The sequence below is a fragment of the Bufo bufo genome, chromosome 4, assembly GCF_905171765.1.
Source record: "Bufo bufo chromosome 4, aBufBuf1.1, whole genome shotgun sequence".
NCBI classification, from domain to species: Eukaryota; Metazoa; Chordata; class Amphibia; order Anura; family Bufonidae; genus Bufo; species Bufo bufo.
This window is the reverse complement of record NC_053392.1, coordinates 124,691,562-124,708,360: the sequence shown is the minus strand read 5'-3', so window position 1 is coordinate 124,708,360 and position 16,799 is coordinate 124,691,562. Positions and strand designations below refer to the sequence as shown.

Below are 16,799 nucleotides of genomic sequence, written 5' to 3'. Positions count from 1 at the left end.
ACATATGACAAGACCTTAGCTGTAACAGACAACCTCTTTAACCCTCATTTTTGGGTTAAGGACTAAAATCAAGTTAAAGGGGTTGTCTGACTTCAGTTAATGGCATTTAGTATGTAGTCAAAGTTAATACAAGGCACTTACTAATGTATTGTGATTGTCCGTATTGCCTCCTCTGCTGGCTGGATTCATTTTTCCATTACATTATGCAGGTTCAATCCCCTGCAATCCAGCAGTGGTGGCTGTGCTTGCACACTATAGGAAAAAAAAGAGTTGGCCTAGGCGCACTCCTGCGGTCCCAGCCACCGGAGAGGACGACACTTTTTCCTATAGTGTGCAAGCACGGCCACTGCTGCTGGATTGCAGGATTGTAATGTGTATAATGTGATGGAAGAATGAATCCAGCCAGCAAAGGAGGCAATATGGATAATAACAATACATTAGTAAGTGCCTTGTACTAACTTTCTCTACATGATATGTAAATGCCATTTGCTTAATGAATTCTGAAACTTGTCAAGCAAGCGACATGTATTCCAATCGGCACTTTCCTCTATATTAGTATGGTGAGCCTTTATTCTGTAAGGAAAGATTTTCCATTTTGACTTAAAGGATAACTGTCACATTTAGACCCTAATTTCAATTTTCATATATGTAGTTGCTAATAACATGATATTCCAGAATCAGTTACTATTAGACTGACTTACCCCATATTTAATAAGATTCAGCCCTTAGCAACCAGTCTGCATAAAACTGCAATCTCACTATTCAGTGAAGATGGCCGCCACTGCCCTCACCCTGAGGCTAATACCGCCTGCCCTCACTAGCCAGTAACAATAGCCCCCCAAAAGTGTCAGTAACCAGAGCCCTCCCCCCTAAAGGGTTAATCTCCTGCAGCACAAAGGGGTCCTCTTACCACATGTTGCTTTCATTTATACACTGAGCAGACGGCAGATCTCCCTTCCCTGGTCTGCGCTGCTTCGACTCTGCATTCTCCAGCTCTGCTGAGTGAGGGAGCGTCTGCCAAGCGCAGGGACAGGGAGAAGTGCACACAGCCCAGGCACTGTTATCAGCTGCTGGGGAGGACCTGGCTTTAATCATTTACTTACAGTCCCTGGCTGTCAGTAATCTGACCTTGCAGGCTGCGTCCTCCGTCCAGGACGGACCTGCATAGCAACCTGATTTTAAGCACAGGTAAAAGTAGGCAGTAGAGGGAACTAAACTGTTGAATTAAGGGGTAATTGAATACACAGTGAAAAGTTTAAATAGGGCCACCAAGGAGATATTAATCACCACAATCCAATACTCCCCCAAAAAAAATATGACAGTTATCCTTTAAGGGTGATAAACCAAGTAACCCCAATGACAGAAAACACAGACGACTCAAATCCTTGTAAAGAAAATCACAGAGTCACCTGGCTGTCTGTGCCCGCTCGCTAAGCCTCTTACCTGGGCAACATCTTCCAACTTGTTCCATTTGACAGACAGTAATAATTTAGGGAGCGAGCAAGGAAAATTCTCCCGGCAGTCGTACCGCAATGTCCAAATCAGATCCTTCTCGTTTTCACATAACTGGCACAGTGGATCCCTCTCCATGATCTCCTTCAGCTCTATATTAAATTTTTTTCCTCCACGCCCCTGTAATATAGACATATCAATGTTTTAGGATCATCTCAGCTCATATCCAACCACTGAAGGTTCATTAGCTCTGGACAACATACTACATATTGAAATAGACAACCTTCCTTGGCCTGACGAATCACAGTCCAGGATTTTTTTATTTTTTTTTACACAGTATTATATTCAATAAAGTATTTTTTTTTCTTCGAAAATATGTCTGCATTTTTCATTAAGAGAAAACCAAGCTACAGTAGTAACTAAATGGGTATGTACTGTACAGAGTCCATTTATTCTGCCGTTGTTAATGGTGCATTCCACTAGGTGGCAGTGTAACATTATGGCTGCAGGACTTGCACCAAACACAAATGTTTGTATCTCTCCTAAAAATGAACCATGAGAAATAATGGGTAAAAATAATAAGCTGAAATGTAAAGATAGTGTTCTAATCATGATTAGCAATTTTAGAGTTTGTTTCTACATGTGGGTACATGCATTCAGTTTGTTCAATATATATATATTATTCTTCCTCTATTCTGGGAAGGGATCACTGTACATAACCTCAGAGCTGCTGGACTGGTTGGCATTTTAAAGGGAATGGGTCATCAGAAAATGACCTGCTGTTTAAATCACTTTTAGGTTTAACATATTTTTAAATAATTTGTGGTGTTATTTTTAATTTCCCATTTCACTTTTTATATTTAAACTAAAACAAAAAATCCTGCAGTTCTTGCACTGGCCACTAGGTCTAATAACTGGCGCCACTTCTTGGTCTGTACAGATCACTTTACTGCAGTTAACTCATTCTAATACATGATCCACCATTCATCTTATCTCTTCTCTCCTTGTACAATGACCTCGGCACAGGTCACAGAGTATGCCTAGAAGACTCTACCATAGAAGTCACTGAGGTCTCCTCCTGTCTATTGTGTCTATGGACCATGTGGCTGCAGTAAAGCAATTGTTTTAATGCTTTGTAAATGCTGTTAAGAACAGCTCAGGCAAGATGGCCGCCTCCATAATCATGTTCAGAAAATAGAATAAAAAATAAATAAATCTACAATCAGAAAATAAAAACAGATTAGAAAAAAGGGGATGCTACTAACTGGTTTTAACTGGCAGATAACATTTTTGGTAACACATTTCCTTTAAGATGACGTTCACCCAACAGTTGGGTGCAGTTTTTCTTATATTTTTTTTGTAACCGTGTGTCCGATTTTTCTCATGAGGAACATTAGAGGGCTGTTCTACTTTACTATAGATGCCAAGTGTTCATCCAAGATTCTGAAGCTTCAAGGTGATGCAATGGTGAGAAGCACCACCAATAATCTAACTGCAGGTGTTCAATAGGATAAAATATGCTGAGGCAGATATACTATGGCGGCCGTTACATAGGCCAGCCTTAGTCTGAAGTCCATTGGAGCAAAATGCACCAAATTTAATAAGAGGCACGGGTTGTGTCCCCGAGTCAAATCTACGCCATCTATCAGTTGGCATAGATTTGAACTATGATTTACACTAGCTTCTTGCGTAAATCACAGTAAATCAGGCGAGCCTTGGAGGGCCCACCCCTCTTACTAAACCCTCCAGCCTCTTGTGAAAAACCTCAAATCTGTTATTCAACTGGCACCTAAACGCTGTAATGTCTTGCTACCTGCCATGTTCTGAGGATGGGCGTCTATGGGGAGAGGACTGACTCTTCGTTAGTCATTAGATACTGACTTACCATTATCAAAAAGAATTTCCCTTCGGCATTGTAAATGTCAAAACCGTAACCTCAGCCTGAGAAGCTCAGCAGGGCTTACACGTTTCCAGCCCTGAACTCTCCCCAGGCCATGTTACTCATTAACTTTCTGGTTTGCCATTAAACACCACCTTTATCTGGAACCAGGAGACTTATTCCTGCCGTGTACTAGTCCCTGGGACCAGTGTGTCCTTCGTGTTTGGCTGTAAAGGAGTGTAACCCATGAAGATACAAATGGGCTCCCTCCGTTCCCCCATTGTCAGGACTGCTGAGCACGTGCACAGGAGTCCTCTCCATTACGTTACAGCAGCATAGCAGGGCAAACTGGGTATTTCAGCACCGCTTGGAGCATTGACAATCTGGACACCTTCTCTGTCGTATTATTGCAGATAAAGTGGTGACAGATTCCCTTTAAGGGCATCTCTCATCTTACTGTTGGAGTTAACAGCAGATGCTTGCACACCACGTGTACGCCCTTGACCTAGTGTGAACGGAGCCCAATATCTTCAGAGCGAATCCTGATCTTGTCCAGAGCCGCATTCAGCAGGCTTCTGAGCTGAACTCTTAGGCTTCTTTCACATCGCTGTTAGTAATTCCGGCAGAGAAGCGTTTTTGTCCTGTAGAATACCGGCATATTTGCCGGACAGAAGCCAGAACTCCACCAGAACCCACTGTAGCCAGTGGGGCCGGCGGGCATTCCAGTAACACCCAGAGAGCTCCGGCTGTTCTCTGCCGGAACTACTAACCGCAGTGTGAAGCTCGGCGAAGATCTCTCTGCTTGGACCAAGCTCTCCGTGGCCATTTACATGCTGGGAAGTGTGTGTAAGAAGCTCTGGACTATAAAACCTGCTGTAGAGGGCCATTCACACATCCGTATGTGTTTTGCGGATCCGCAAAACACGGGCACCGGCAATATGCATTTCGCAAATTAATAGAAAATGCCTAATCTTGTCCGCAGTTGCGGACAAGAATAGGACACGTTCTATGTTTTTCGGGAGCGGAATTGAGGACCCGGAAGTGCGGATCCGCATTTCCAGATCCGGGCAGCACATAAGTGTGGCCCCATAGATATGAATGGGTCCGCAATTCCGTTCTGCAAAATGCGGAACAGAATTGCGGACGTGTGAATGGAGCCTAACTGGACCTGATGAAGAAATGTCTTTACGCAGTTACACGAAGATCTATGTAGACTGTATATACTGTATACAGAAACACACTGAAAAAATGGTCACAGGAAAATCTCACGTCTGCTCCTATTTACAACTTTCCACACATAAAATACTGAATACCCTACAAAAAGGTCACTTCTCTTTTACAGTCTTATTCCTGTCACGCTCTCCTCTGTTCAGGCACAAAGTTCAGTTCTGCTGGGTTCCTGTGGGGCAGATTCCAAGGAGGAACCAGCAGAATCTGTATGTTCACTTTGGGTGTGAACGGCAGAGTTATACGGCAGCTCTAAATTAGTTTAAGATAAGTATTTACTAAGTTACTCCATTTTTGACTTGGATTTTGACTAAAAAGCTGTTCAAAAAGGGGTTTATATATTTTAATGCTCCGTCTTCTCATGTCGGTAAGAAAATAAAGGCAGATATCTGAGTGGACACCAGGAATGTCACTGTTTTTTCCATTCTGGCAGCTTCCATCCCCCTCCATGCATGGAATGTTAATAGAAGGTCTGACAACTCACCGACATACTGATGCTGTCACTCTGACGAGCGATCTCTGCGGCTTTTTCAAGTATCTGCTCAAAAAAATACTTTCATTTAGACAATGAGCATATATAAGTCTACAAGATCTGATTAGATAGAATGAATCTAGATTAGATACACAGAATAAAGAAGAGATAGATGACCATTATTAAGTTAGATACAGTAGATATGAGGTACGGTAAGTAATGCCTTAGATACAAACATAGGCCATCAGCACAGAAAGTACTAACGTCACCTATCTGTCACTCAGAAGTCTCCCTTTGGGAGCTGTAATGGCAGCTCTTCCAGGGCACACATATTGTATGATCACTGTATATGGGTTTATATTCTTTGTAACCCGCTTTTCCAGGCTCCAGAAACTGAATATTTAACAGTTATATAGAATACGACAAAGCGAGGATTGCTGCGGAGGGGAAAAAACTCACATCACTTGCTCATTAAAGTGCCACCCATTTTTACATAGGACAGACCTTCGTAGTGACTTCAATTATCTTTTTACAGTAAGGGGATAGACAATCCCTCATAGCAGAAAATGGAAAACCGAAATCATTACCTTGTCAAATGGAGGGTAATAAATCCCTACTTTAGAGTACTCAGTGAATTTAATATGAAGCGCTGTGGCGTTCTCAGTGAAAGGATTGGTCCGGACGGTTCCCATTGGGTTTAGCATTTCTTCAAGTTCGTCTGGAAGGAAAAGCGACACATGAAAGTTAATTAGTTGGGCAAACGAGGGCCTGACAATATTCCCAGGACAGGTCCTACTTACCAGGAAACGATGACCAGCCGTGCAGCACGTGGTCCCCCGTCTTCAGCTGTCCCTTATAGTCAAACACCATGATGTTCACCCAGGCCACAGGAGAGTGCTGCCAAAGGCATACGGCAGCCATTAGAAAAAAATACCAATACTCTCCCCTACCTTTGAAATCAAGACTGGCAATAACACTCATGGCACAGTCACCGATAATGTGCCAAACAGTGACTTGCAATAGTAATGGCGATTTTCCAGTGCTGCTTAATATATATATATATATATATATATATATATATATATATATATATCTATATCTATATCTATATCACATATGTATGATCTCTGGGATCACTAGAATGAGAACCCTGAACCCCAAGTTCAGCGATGAGGAGTCTGAGGGAGCGGAGGTCATGCAAATGCCAAGTCTATGGGGGTGACGGAGACGGCCAAGTACAGGCTATCGGCTCCATAGACACTGAATGGGGCACAGCATAGCATGGCGCATCTCTGACCCCTGTGGGATTCAGACTCCTCCTGGCATATTAACAAGCACCTCTGGATTGGCAAAAACGCAGGTTAAGTGTTTAAGTTTCAGGTTAAGATGTTGGAGATAAGAGACCATTACCATTTTCCCTGCTTTCTTAATGGTTTGGTATTTGGGGTTAGAAGCTTTGTTGCCTTTCTTGGTCTTGTTCTTGTCCAGTACGGTGTAGATAGCCAAGCAGAGGCGAGCCATACGTGGCAGGTCGCACACACAAATGTCAAATTCAAGTGTCTCATTCCACAGATGGTCACTTTTCACGGGCACTTCGGAGCTCATAAAGGATTTGCACAGCAGTTCAGTGCCGTGGAATAAGCCTGCCCGCACCACAACCTGGGGGCACATAATAGTGCTCATTATTAAATATCAGCTTCCTAACGTCTCCCAAAACAGACATTCCTTTTAAGTAAATCCAGCAGAACATTTACATTAAAGGGCATCTGTCAGCAGATTTGTACCGATGACACCGGCTGACCTGTTACATGTGCACTTGGCAGCTGAAGGCATCTGTGTTGGTCCGATGTTCATATGTGCCCGCATTACTGAGAAAAATTGATATACACAAGTGAGCCTCTAGGAGCAACGGGGGTGTTGTCATTACACCTGGAGGCTCTGCTCTCTCTGCAACTGCTGCGCCCTCTGCACTGTGATTGACAGGGCCAGGTGTGATGATGTTTTCACTGTCTGGTCTTGTCAAAGTTCAGAGGGAGCAGAGCTTCTAGGTGTAACAGCAACACCCCCGTTGCTCCTAAAGGCTCATTTGCATATAGTTAAACTACATATTTCTCAGCAATGCGGGCACATATGAACATGGGACCAACACGGATGTTTTCAGCTGCCAAGAGCACATGTAACAAGTCAGCCAGTGTCATAGGTACAATAGGGCACCCTGTCAGATGAATGGTCTTCCATATAATACAAGGATGGATCATGTCTTCCAGAGTAGCCGGAGGGACCCCTCTCTATGACATCCATATGTTCTAACAGGATCACAGACTTCATGAGATAATGTCTTTAAAGGAGTATATCGCTATGACCTGTGAAACCCCTGCTTATCTGGACAATGAAGGGGCAGCAGCACTGATTCAGTGCATATGTTTCCCTGCACAGTGGCGCCCCCGACCACCTGCTGAGCAGTGGTACTGCAGCTGGCCCTATTCATCTGAATGGAGCAGTGCTGCCGTTCCCCTGCACAGTGGGTGGCTGGAGCGCTGCTGTGCCGGGAAATACTATAAAGCGACCACATCTCTAAACCAGTAATGTTGCCCATTCAGTCTCAATATTGTGAGGGTCCCAAAAGATCAGACCCTACATCGATCATACAGTGATGACATATGAAATGGGTAAGAACCCCTTTATAAAAGCTGTATTTAGCTGTAAGTGATGTGGTTCCTAGTGGTGACTGTGTGCCAATGTTATTTATCAGGTGCACCAAGGCTCTGGATGGACTGCGAGCTGCGGAGTGGGGAATGGGAAAAAATGTATGCATTGTTCCTCTCATTTTTTGCTATTTTTGGTAATGCAGACAAAAAATAAATAAAACTGGAGGTTCCCTTTAAATATCACAGAACAGATTAGAATACCAAAAGACAAAGCAACCAATTGATTGGTCTACTAACGAATGGGGGAATAAAATGAGGCCCGTCTTACTGTATCTTCTGTGTTCAGTTTGCTCCCCTTTATCAGGGTAATCTTGTACGTTTCATTTAAATCCCACACACTCTTGGAAATCACCTACAAGAGAAAGCAACCCGAGCGATTGGAGAGTTTCATTTTTGCAGCAAAGAAAGACGTCACGTGAATAATTCAACAAACCATGCTACATTCTGAAGATGACGACCTACACTAAGGACAGGTCATTAATCAGTGGGGGTCTGACTCCCAGTACCCCCCCCCCCCCCAGCTGTTTAAAGGGGCTGCGGTGATGGCGTCCTCTTCGCTGTTTACTTGCATGCCGTCTCCCTAGTAGCGGAGGTGCAGTGAATGTGAGAGCGAAGCCGTAATTACACTGCCCACTCGCTACACCATAGACCGCGTGTAGGTAAACACTGAAGAGTATGGGCCCTGTCAATCTGATATTGATCAATATAGGTATTCCAGACGACCCCTTTAACCTGGCCATACACAGATTATTATCATATATTTAAATGGTGCAAAAATTACACCAAAATTATATACACGTACAGTGAACAGTGCATTAATTTATAAAGCAAATATCCTTCCAATATCCAGTGGCCGCAAATGTCTCATAAAAACTTAGTACATGGGTGTAATACTCAGGTATTGTGCCAGTTCTTTATAACGTAGTGTTACCAGTTTGGGGCGTCTCTACATTCTCTGACACTGTCCAAGTCCGGACACACCCCTCCGACAAGGCGAATAGCAACGTCCGCAAGTTCAGCGTTAGGAATAACCACTATATGCTGCATTTAATTAAAGGGTACCTCCAATATTGCTGGCAATCTCTTCTCCAATTCTGAAGGGGGAAGGCACAGCTGGGACGATACTGCTGCTGCAAGCAAAAGGAGTATTCTCCTAGCACATTTATGGCTTATCCATAGACTATGCCAGAAATGCATGCTGGATGCAGGTCCCGCGTTTAGGGCATGCACCTATATAGAGAACGGTGGTCCCTCAGCCTGCTACCTCCAGACAGAATGCAGAGGGGGCTGTGCCTATGTGTACAGAAACAGGTACATTTCATGAATAGGTACATGAACTGTAAGGTTTTGGGATGTGTACTGATAAAAACTACTTCACTGTGGGAAAAGCTCATTTACATGTGAAGACTGGGCAGGCAATTATTGGGGATAACCCATTCTATCCCGACAATTGCCTGCTTTTCAGAGGAAGCGAAAGCTGTATTTCCATGCAGCAATCATCTCCGTCATACAAGTCTGAGCGCTCACTACAACGGTCACTTGTCCCCATACAGATCCATTGTTTCTGGGCAGCTGATTTACACAAGATAATCAGCTGCCCAGAACCAATTATTTTGGGTGCCCCATCAACAAAGCTTTTACCCAATGAACAAGTGTTTGCTCCTTCAGTGGCATCTGGTACAAGCGTTCATCCAAATATTAGTTCCTGATAATCGTCCAGTGTAAAGGGATCTTTACGTATGTTTACCCAAGAAGTGGTAATTCCCACCTATTAATAGTCAGTGGTGTGATAATGAACCCAACCGATGTGTAACCAGCACTTCCCTTTATACATAAAGCCGAAATAAAAGAAACCCCTCTATGATAACTCACTTCCTATTGAAGTTTTTAATGTCATTCTTCATATACTGATGTTGGAAACTAGTACAAAACTTTGGCCATGCGGAAAGAAAAATGCCCTGCTGCCGGCAGGACTGTTGTCTTCTAGTTTCAGGACATGCACTGGTGTACATGCCCTGACTTCTGATGCAGAAACTAGGAGACAACAGCGCATGCGCGAGATTTAGAATGGCTTGAGGATGATCGTACTGTAGTGTCAGGGATGTCAATAAAGCCAGTAGAGGTGTTATAAGGGAATGGAGACCATTATTCTTCACCCTAATGGATCCAAATCCATACCTCCAAGAACCTTGTGTGCATACAGTCCACGTGGCATTAAAGTACAACCTTTTCAATGTAAGTTCTGACTATCCATATAGACATGTAGAGCCGGCTGTTTATAGACATTACAAGGCAGCGGTGGCCTAAATACTGCAGATGCAATTGTAACAGAAAACTGCAGCACTCTCCAGCCTTGATCCTTAATGCTTTATTTCACCAGAAAATGCGACGTTTCGATCAGTGTCATCTTTCTCAAGCAATCAGATTGCTTGAGAAAGATCACACTGATCGAAACGTCACATTTTTTGGTGAAATAAAGCATTAAGGATCAAGGCTGGAGAGTGCTGCAGTTTTCTGTTACAATTGCATCTGGATTTGGGGAAGCTTAGGACTGGCTTCTGACACAGCGAGCACCACCAGAGTAAAGAACAACTTATATTTTTCGTAGTGCTGCTACACATTTTTTTTCTCTTTTTATTGCCTAACTACTGCAGACAGGTCCAACTTTAAACTCTAAAGAGTCGTCTCATCAAGACTATTAGGTCACACGGATGTAATCCATAGGGGTCCCCCCGCTCAGGACTCGCCTCTACTAGCCAGAATGGACAACCGCTTCAAACAACAACTCTTTCTCTGGTGGACCAAGCTGTCTATGTACTACATGACTGGCATTTTGGAGTTGGACCTGTGGCCACTGCCTGAGCACCTGAAAGGCAATATGTGAATGATACGTGAAGCCAAAATGCAATTGATTTACAAACAAAGAGCATCCATACATTACAATCATCAGGTTACTCACAGAGGCACCACGGGTTTTGGGGGGCAATGGCAAGGGTGGCCCAGAGGTTTTCCTCTTCACTGCTAGTTCGATGGCATTCATTTCTTGGTCAAACATCTTCTTAATATTGCAGCAGTCAACTAGCAGGAGCCTTGGGAGCGTCTTATTCACGGCACAGTTTGCGATATACTGGAAAAGAGATTGAGACATACTGCTGAAGCATCAAGGAAGGCATGAAACGTCATAAGTGCAAATCATTTAAAAGAAATTAACTTGATTATTTTATGTAATTATTTTTGAAGACAAATCCCAAGAAATGCACATCTCTCACTGTTAGGGCTCTTTCACACGAGCGGATCGCGTGCGTGGAATCCACTGCGTGAAAGAGAACCAAGCCCCGCTCTGGACAGCAGAGACACGGAGCACTGACATAATGCTCCGTGCCTCTCTGATCTTTTTACTACAAAATCACAGTGAGATAAAGTTGTCACCGTGACTTTGTAGTAAAAAGATCACAGAGAGGCACGGAGCATTATCAGTCATGTCAGTGCTCCGTGTCTCTGCTGTCCGGAGCGGGGCTTGGCTCTCTTTCACGCAGCGGATTCCACGTACGGGATCCGCTCTTGTGAAAGAGCCCTTAAAGGTACATTCATGCAGTCTGGATTTTGACAATAATTCTGTTAGAAATCCGCAGCGAAACTCAGCAAACTGCCATGTGGATCGGAACAAGGATTATCCCCACTGTAAATAAATGGTGCTGATTAGTGGCTTTTCAGAGCAGAGTGTGCACCAATAATGAACAGGTGGCGGCACATCTGATATCCCATGTGGATTTATCCAGAGCATGTGAATGGGTCATAAAATCCTCACTTCACATGCACTGGCTGCAGACTCTAAGTGGGTTCTTCAGGTCTTGGGTGCCGAATCCAAGCCTAAACCCTGACACATTTAAACAACTCAGGGGTTGTGTCAATAATTAAAAAGGATAAATGAAGACTTTAAGGGGGTTGGCCAGGATTTTTTTTAATTCCCACCCAGACAGACCTATGCTATACTTACCCACTCCCCACCACTCCAGTCTTTGCCTGTAAACTTCCTGCACGGATGGGATCACATGCGCTGCTGCAGCCAACGACTAGCCTCATGACATTTGGTAATGTGTCACTGTTGAGGCCATTCATTAGTGACAGCGGCGGACATGACCCTGTCCATGCAGGAAGTTTACAGGTGAGGACCAGAAGTCTTATGAAGGCAGCCTGCCCGAATCGAGCGGCAGGGAGAAGGTAAGTATAGCTCTCTTCACAGGTCCTGCTGAGTAAGGGGGAATATAAAATAAATAAATCCTGGGCAACCCCTTTAAAAGAGGTTGTTTTATCACAGACAACCCTGTAATACTGGATGCACTTCTGCTCATCCGTTTCTCAAGACCGCCAAGCAAGTGACTGATTTTGTTGGGGGAAGCAGCACCAGCCAGATGTTTCTTCTGCCGCAGCCATCAGAGAGGAAACGTAGCTCTATAATGTGGTCATTCCGATATAACCGAGGGCTTTACATCACATGCTGTCACACTCACCTGGAACTGTAATAGAGGATAGTCCCCAAATACATATTCCAGTCTCCCAATGACCTGGAGTACATAATCTTCTGGATCCACATCGTTATCATCTCGGCCATGGATAGTTAACCGCTTGCGAATAGCTAATTCAATCAACTTTACAGGGGTTAGGTTTGGGGAAACCTGGAAGCTGAAGACATCCTGAATAGATAAAAAAGAGACAATAAAACAGTGGCACTCTTGGCAGCAGGCAAATGCTACATTTTACAAAAGTTGCATCCTGATGGACCAAAGACTTCAGTACACAGAATCTATCGAAAGAGCCTGAACATCACACTAATAATATCACATGGGCATAAAAATCCAACATACTGTAGAATGATATATGATGAGAGCTGGGAACTACATGTAAAGTTCTCTTTTGGGACACCCTGCCAAGTGGATTTTGTACAGCTCGAAAACTATTCAAGAAAAAAAGAAAGTCTATATACGGAAAGTGCAATTTGTAATGCATGCCGAAGAACAATGAGGGTTCTAAGGGCATCTGTCAGCAGATTTGTACCTATGACACCGGCTGATCTGTTACATGTGCACGTGGCAGCTGAAAACATCTGTGTTGGTCCCATGTTCATACGTATCTGCATTACTAAGAAAAATTATGTTTTAATATATGTGAATGAGCCTCTAAGAGCAACGGGGGCGTTGTCATTACATCAAAAGGCTCTGCTCTCTCTGCACTTTGAAGGACAGGACCAGGTGTGATGACGCTTTCACTGCCTGGTCCTGTGCAGAGGGCGTGACAGTTGGAAAGAGCAGAACCTCTGGGTGTAATGTCAACGCCCCCGTTGCTCTTAGAGGCTCATTTGCATTTATTAAAATATCATTTTTCTCAGCAATATGGGCACATATGGACATGGGACCAACACAGATGCCTTCAGCTCCAAGCGCACATGTAACAGGTCAGCAAGTGTCATAGGTACAAATCTACTGACAGATGCTCTTTAATATGACCCAGAATATAATGCTGATTTGTACTTCTTGACTGTGGGATTTATACTATATTATTTAGTCTGCCAGAAGGAAGAATGGAGAAAGCCCAATTGTACCTGGCAGTTTTCAAAGTGGATGGCCACCACCAAGTTTCTACCAGAAGTCTTGTCCTGAACTTTGTCCTGTATGGAAGGATCGAGTTCAGGAGGAAAAGTGCATTTAAGCCATTCCAACCAGGTCAAGCTAAGCATGGACTGGATCTTGTCTTCGCTGATCTTCCTCATCTTACTCCGAAATTCCTTGACCTCATTATCCTGAAGGGCATCAAATTCCTGGAGTCCTGTATAAAAATAATAATAATCAATCCAAAACTAAATAAAGATAAATGAGACAATTTTTATATATATATATATATATATATATATATATATATATATATATATATACACACACACACACACATACATATACATATACACACATATATATATATATATATATATATATATCAGTTTTGCTGGAGGCAACGTTGCCGTTATTTGCACCAAATTTATCAAAAATGTTGATAAATGTGTCGCACCTTTAAATACCTCCAGAGCTGTTTCTTCAGCTTTCATTTCACCCGACTACTGCAGGGATATTGCTTATGTGAATTGACACATCTTATAAAGTCACATTCATAAATGTGTCAATCCTGGCCAAGAAGCAAGCCGCCACCACCACTTTTACAAACTGATGTGTATGGCACAAATGGCTCCAAATTCTGGTGAAAATAGTTAAAGGCAGTTTCCAGGTTCTAGGTATTGACGACCTACCTTTAGGATAGGTCATCCGTATCAAATTGGTAGGGGGTCTGACACCTGGAACCCCCACCGTTCTCAGTGGCTGTGTCAGGTTATTGCAGCTCCGCTACTATTCCGTAGTAGCCCAGCTGTCGTAACCCAGCACCCACTATACTTAAACCACTTGCCGAATGCCCGCTGACTATATACGTCTGGTGGTCGGCACATATCAATGGACACACATTTTAAATAGTTATTGCAGAGACCACAGCTGTGCGCTAATTGTGCAGCTGCAGGAGCGGAGAGCCAGATGATGGTGACAGCTGGGCTCCCCATAGGCAAGGCAGGGATGTGTTTTCACGGCCTCTGCCTTCCTCATCGCTCTATACATAACAGTCATGTGGTCACCGGGAATTTGGAGTGAACAAGAGTTGCTGGGTCTCGGCAGACCCAGATCAGCTCTGTAGACAGGTTGTACAGCAATGCACAACCATTATGAGGACTGTATTCCCCCTCTAACTGGGGCTAATAGGTCAGCACCAGTTACAGGACAAATGAGAAATAAATAAAAAAAAAAAAAAAAAAAAAGTAATGATAAATGTCCCCCCAAAGGTCCTGTATAACCTTATGAGGGGGCACAAAGCATAAAATAGAAAAAAATAAAACAAAACAGCTTTCACACGCCACAGCGCAGCTTCTAGCGATGCTCCCAGCCACCTTTACCCATAAATCCCATATATCAAAATGACTGTTATGGAAAGGAGACATAATAAAAAAAAATAGTTTTTGTTGCACGTTTTGCTATTAACAAAAGAAAAATTAAAAATGTGAAAAACAGACCATCCCGCCTTCTTTTAAATTTTTTCTTTTTATAAAAAAAATAAATAAAAAATACTAGTATAAAAATGGCATAAAAATAAACCCCATGTATTACTCAAGAAAAACAAAAATTATTTACATTGCTGAATGGAAGAAAAAAGTTATGGCTTTCAAAGACAAAAAAAAAAAAAAAACACACATGAAAAAATGTACACCGTCAGGAAAGGGGGCAAATGACCCAGTAAAGAGAATAGAGTTCCTACAATTCTGCGTTTTTGGACAAATGTATTAACTATTCATATATAAACCCCCATAAAGACCATTGTGTAATCCGGTTCCAGTCTTACTGACAGGCCTTATGAGTAATAGCTAGTCTGTGATGGTTTAAAGGGTTAGACAGAAAGGGCATTTTGCTGTGGGTCCCAAACTTCAAAGGGGTTTCTTGGACAGAGTTTTCATCCATATGGTTACAATACACAACCGAAGATAATAGCAGGGGGTGACCTTGTAGAAATGTCTAAGCCATTTTTTTTACTGTACTTCCATTGTCTTAATATTAAAGAAATTTATGAACTTTAAATATGACAATGTTTCATGAAACCATAGAAATACAGGTCATGTCCTCTAGAATTGGAGCCTATACAACATTTTCCTGGGTGACAAATATGGTAAACCGTACTGCTTCCACAGTGGACAGCTGCCAGTTTTCCAGGCTTCTAAAAGACAAAATCGGCCTAGATACACATGCCTGCCTGTATCACATCTCACGAAAAAATAAAACAAGCATTTTGGGCTTTAAACCCCACCACCACTTCCTTCACATTGACCATCTCGAACAGTGTTCAGGCAGGAAAGGACAATACTGTTTTGAACACCATTTGGGGCTGTGTGGCTACAGAAGAGGAGCCATTTCTGAGGACTATTTTTAGACTGTGTTTGGGCTACAGCCACGATGAAATAGCAATCATCTTCTTACTCCTTTTCTGGAAAAAAGACCCCCATACGTGACAATCAGAGCGCAAGTATAGTCTCTGTTTGATAAAGTAGGGGGAATGATAACATACAGACAGGTCAATGTTAACCTCCCCCTGGGATCATTCACAGTTACACAGGGAGAGAGAAGGATAATCTCTTTCTGCAGCCTGTCAGCATGTCCTTTCTAAAGGGGGGCTGCTTTAACCCTTCATATCTCAGGCTTTGTTGTTTCAGCTATAGATGTAATCCTGGTCTTGTTCTAAAGCTGACAATCTAATCTTTAAGATAAAAGCACTAGCCACCATACATCACCAGTTACAGCCATAAGAAACAAGTCCTAGTGAGAACTGCATACATCTCCATCTTTTAATCCTGACCTCATTTCTAAAGGCTGTATCTCTCAAAGTAGCTCATAGTACTGCAATCTTGGTCTTGTTTAAAAGCATAGATTGTCAGCTTTCAAACAAGACCAGGATTATGTCTACAGCTGAAACACAGCCGGAGATATGAAGGGTTAGGAGGGACGTGCTGACAAGCTGCAAGAAGAGAGATGAGATACACAGGGAGAGAGAAGGATGTGTAACTGTAAATGATCCCAGGGGGAGCTTAACATTGACCTCTATGTATGTTGTTATTCTCCCTACTGTATCAAACAGATAAAACAGAGACTATACTTGCTCTCTGATTGTCAGGTATGGGGGTCTTTTTTTTTCCAGAAAAGGAGTAAGGATGATTGCTTTTTCATCAAATCAGCTCTCTGACCCTAATTAGGATATTTATTAATGTCACGACCCACATGTTTACCAGCATCCAGATCACAGTGTCAAATCAGTGGCACCAAACATCTGCACCCTACAACCACAAACATTTATAGAGTTCCCATATCACACGGTCCTTCCTGTCCATACTGCACCTTTAGCATAAACCTTTGAAGCAATTCTAAAGCGATACTCGTTGCATTATTAGTAATAGCAACCATCACTGGATCGGAATATCCAATAC

General features: G+C 42.9%; 1 protein-coding gene across 5 annotated transcripts in view; it reads right to left on the bottom strand.

Moving 5' to 3' along the window:
- The window catches only part of PIK3CB (phosphatidylinositol-4,5-bisphosphate 3-kinase catalytic subunit beta), a 168,332-nt gene that overhangs the window by 32,853 nt on the left and 118,680 nt on the right, over positions 1-16,799 (bottom strand). For 4 of the 5 annotated variants that reach the window (XM_040427834.1, XM_040427835.1, XM_040427836.1 and 1 more), the window contains 9 exons: positions 13,338-13,561; positions 12,250-12,432; positions 10,698-10,865; positions 8,007-8,090; positions 6,441-6,689; positions 5,831-5,930; positions 5,618-5,748; positions 5,043-5,096; positions 1,444-1,632 (listed from right to left, as the gene is read on the bottom strand). In XM_040427834.1, the coding sequence (XP_040283768.1) occupies positions 1,444-1,632; positions 5,043-5,096; positions 5,618-5,748; positions 5,831-5,930; positions 6,441-6,689; positions 8,007-8,090; positions 10,698-10,865; positions 12,250-12,432; positions 13,338-13,561 (1,382 nt within the window). The remainder of the gene's footprint in view (positions 1-1,443; positions 1,633-5,042; positions 5,097-5,617; positions 5,749-5,830; positions 5,931-6,440; positions 6,690-8,006; positions 8,091-10,697; positions 10,866-12,249; positions 12,433-13,337; positions 13,562-16,799) is intronic. The other variant, XM_040427838.1, reaches the window with a different exon arrangement.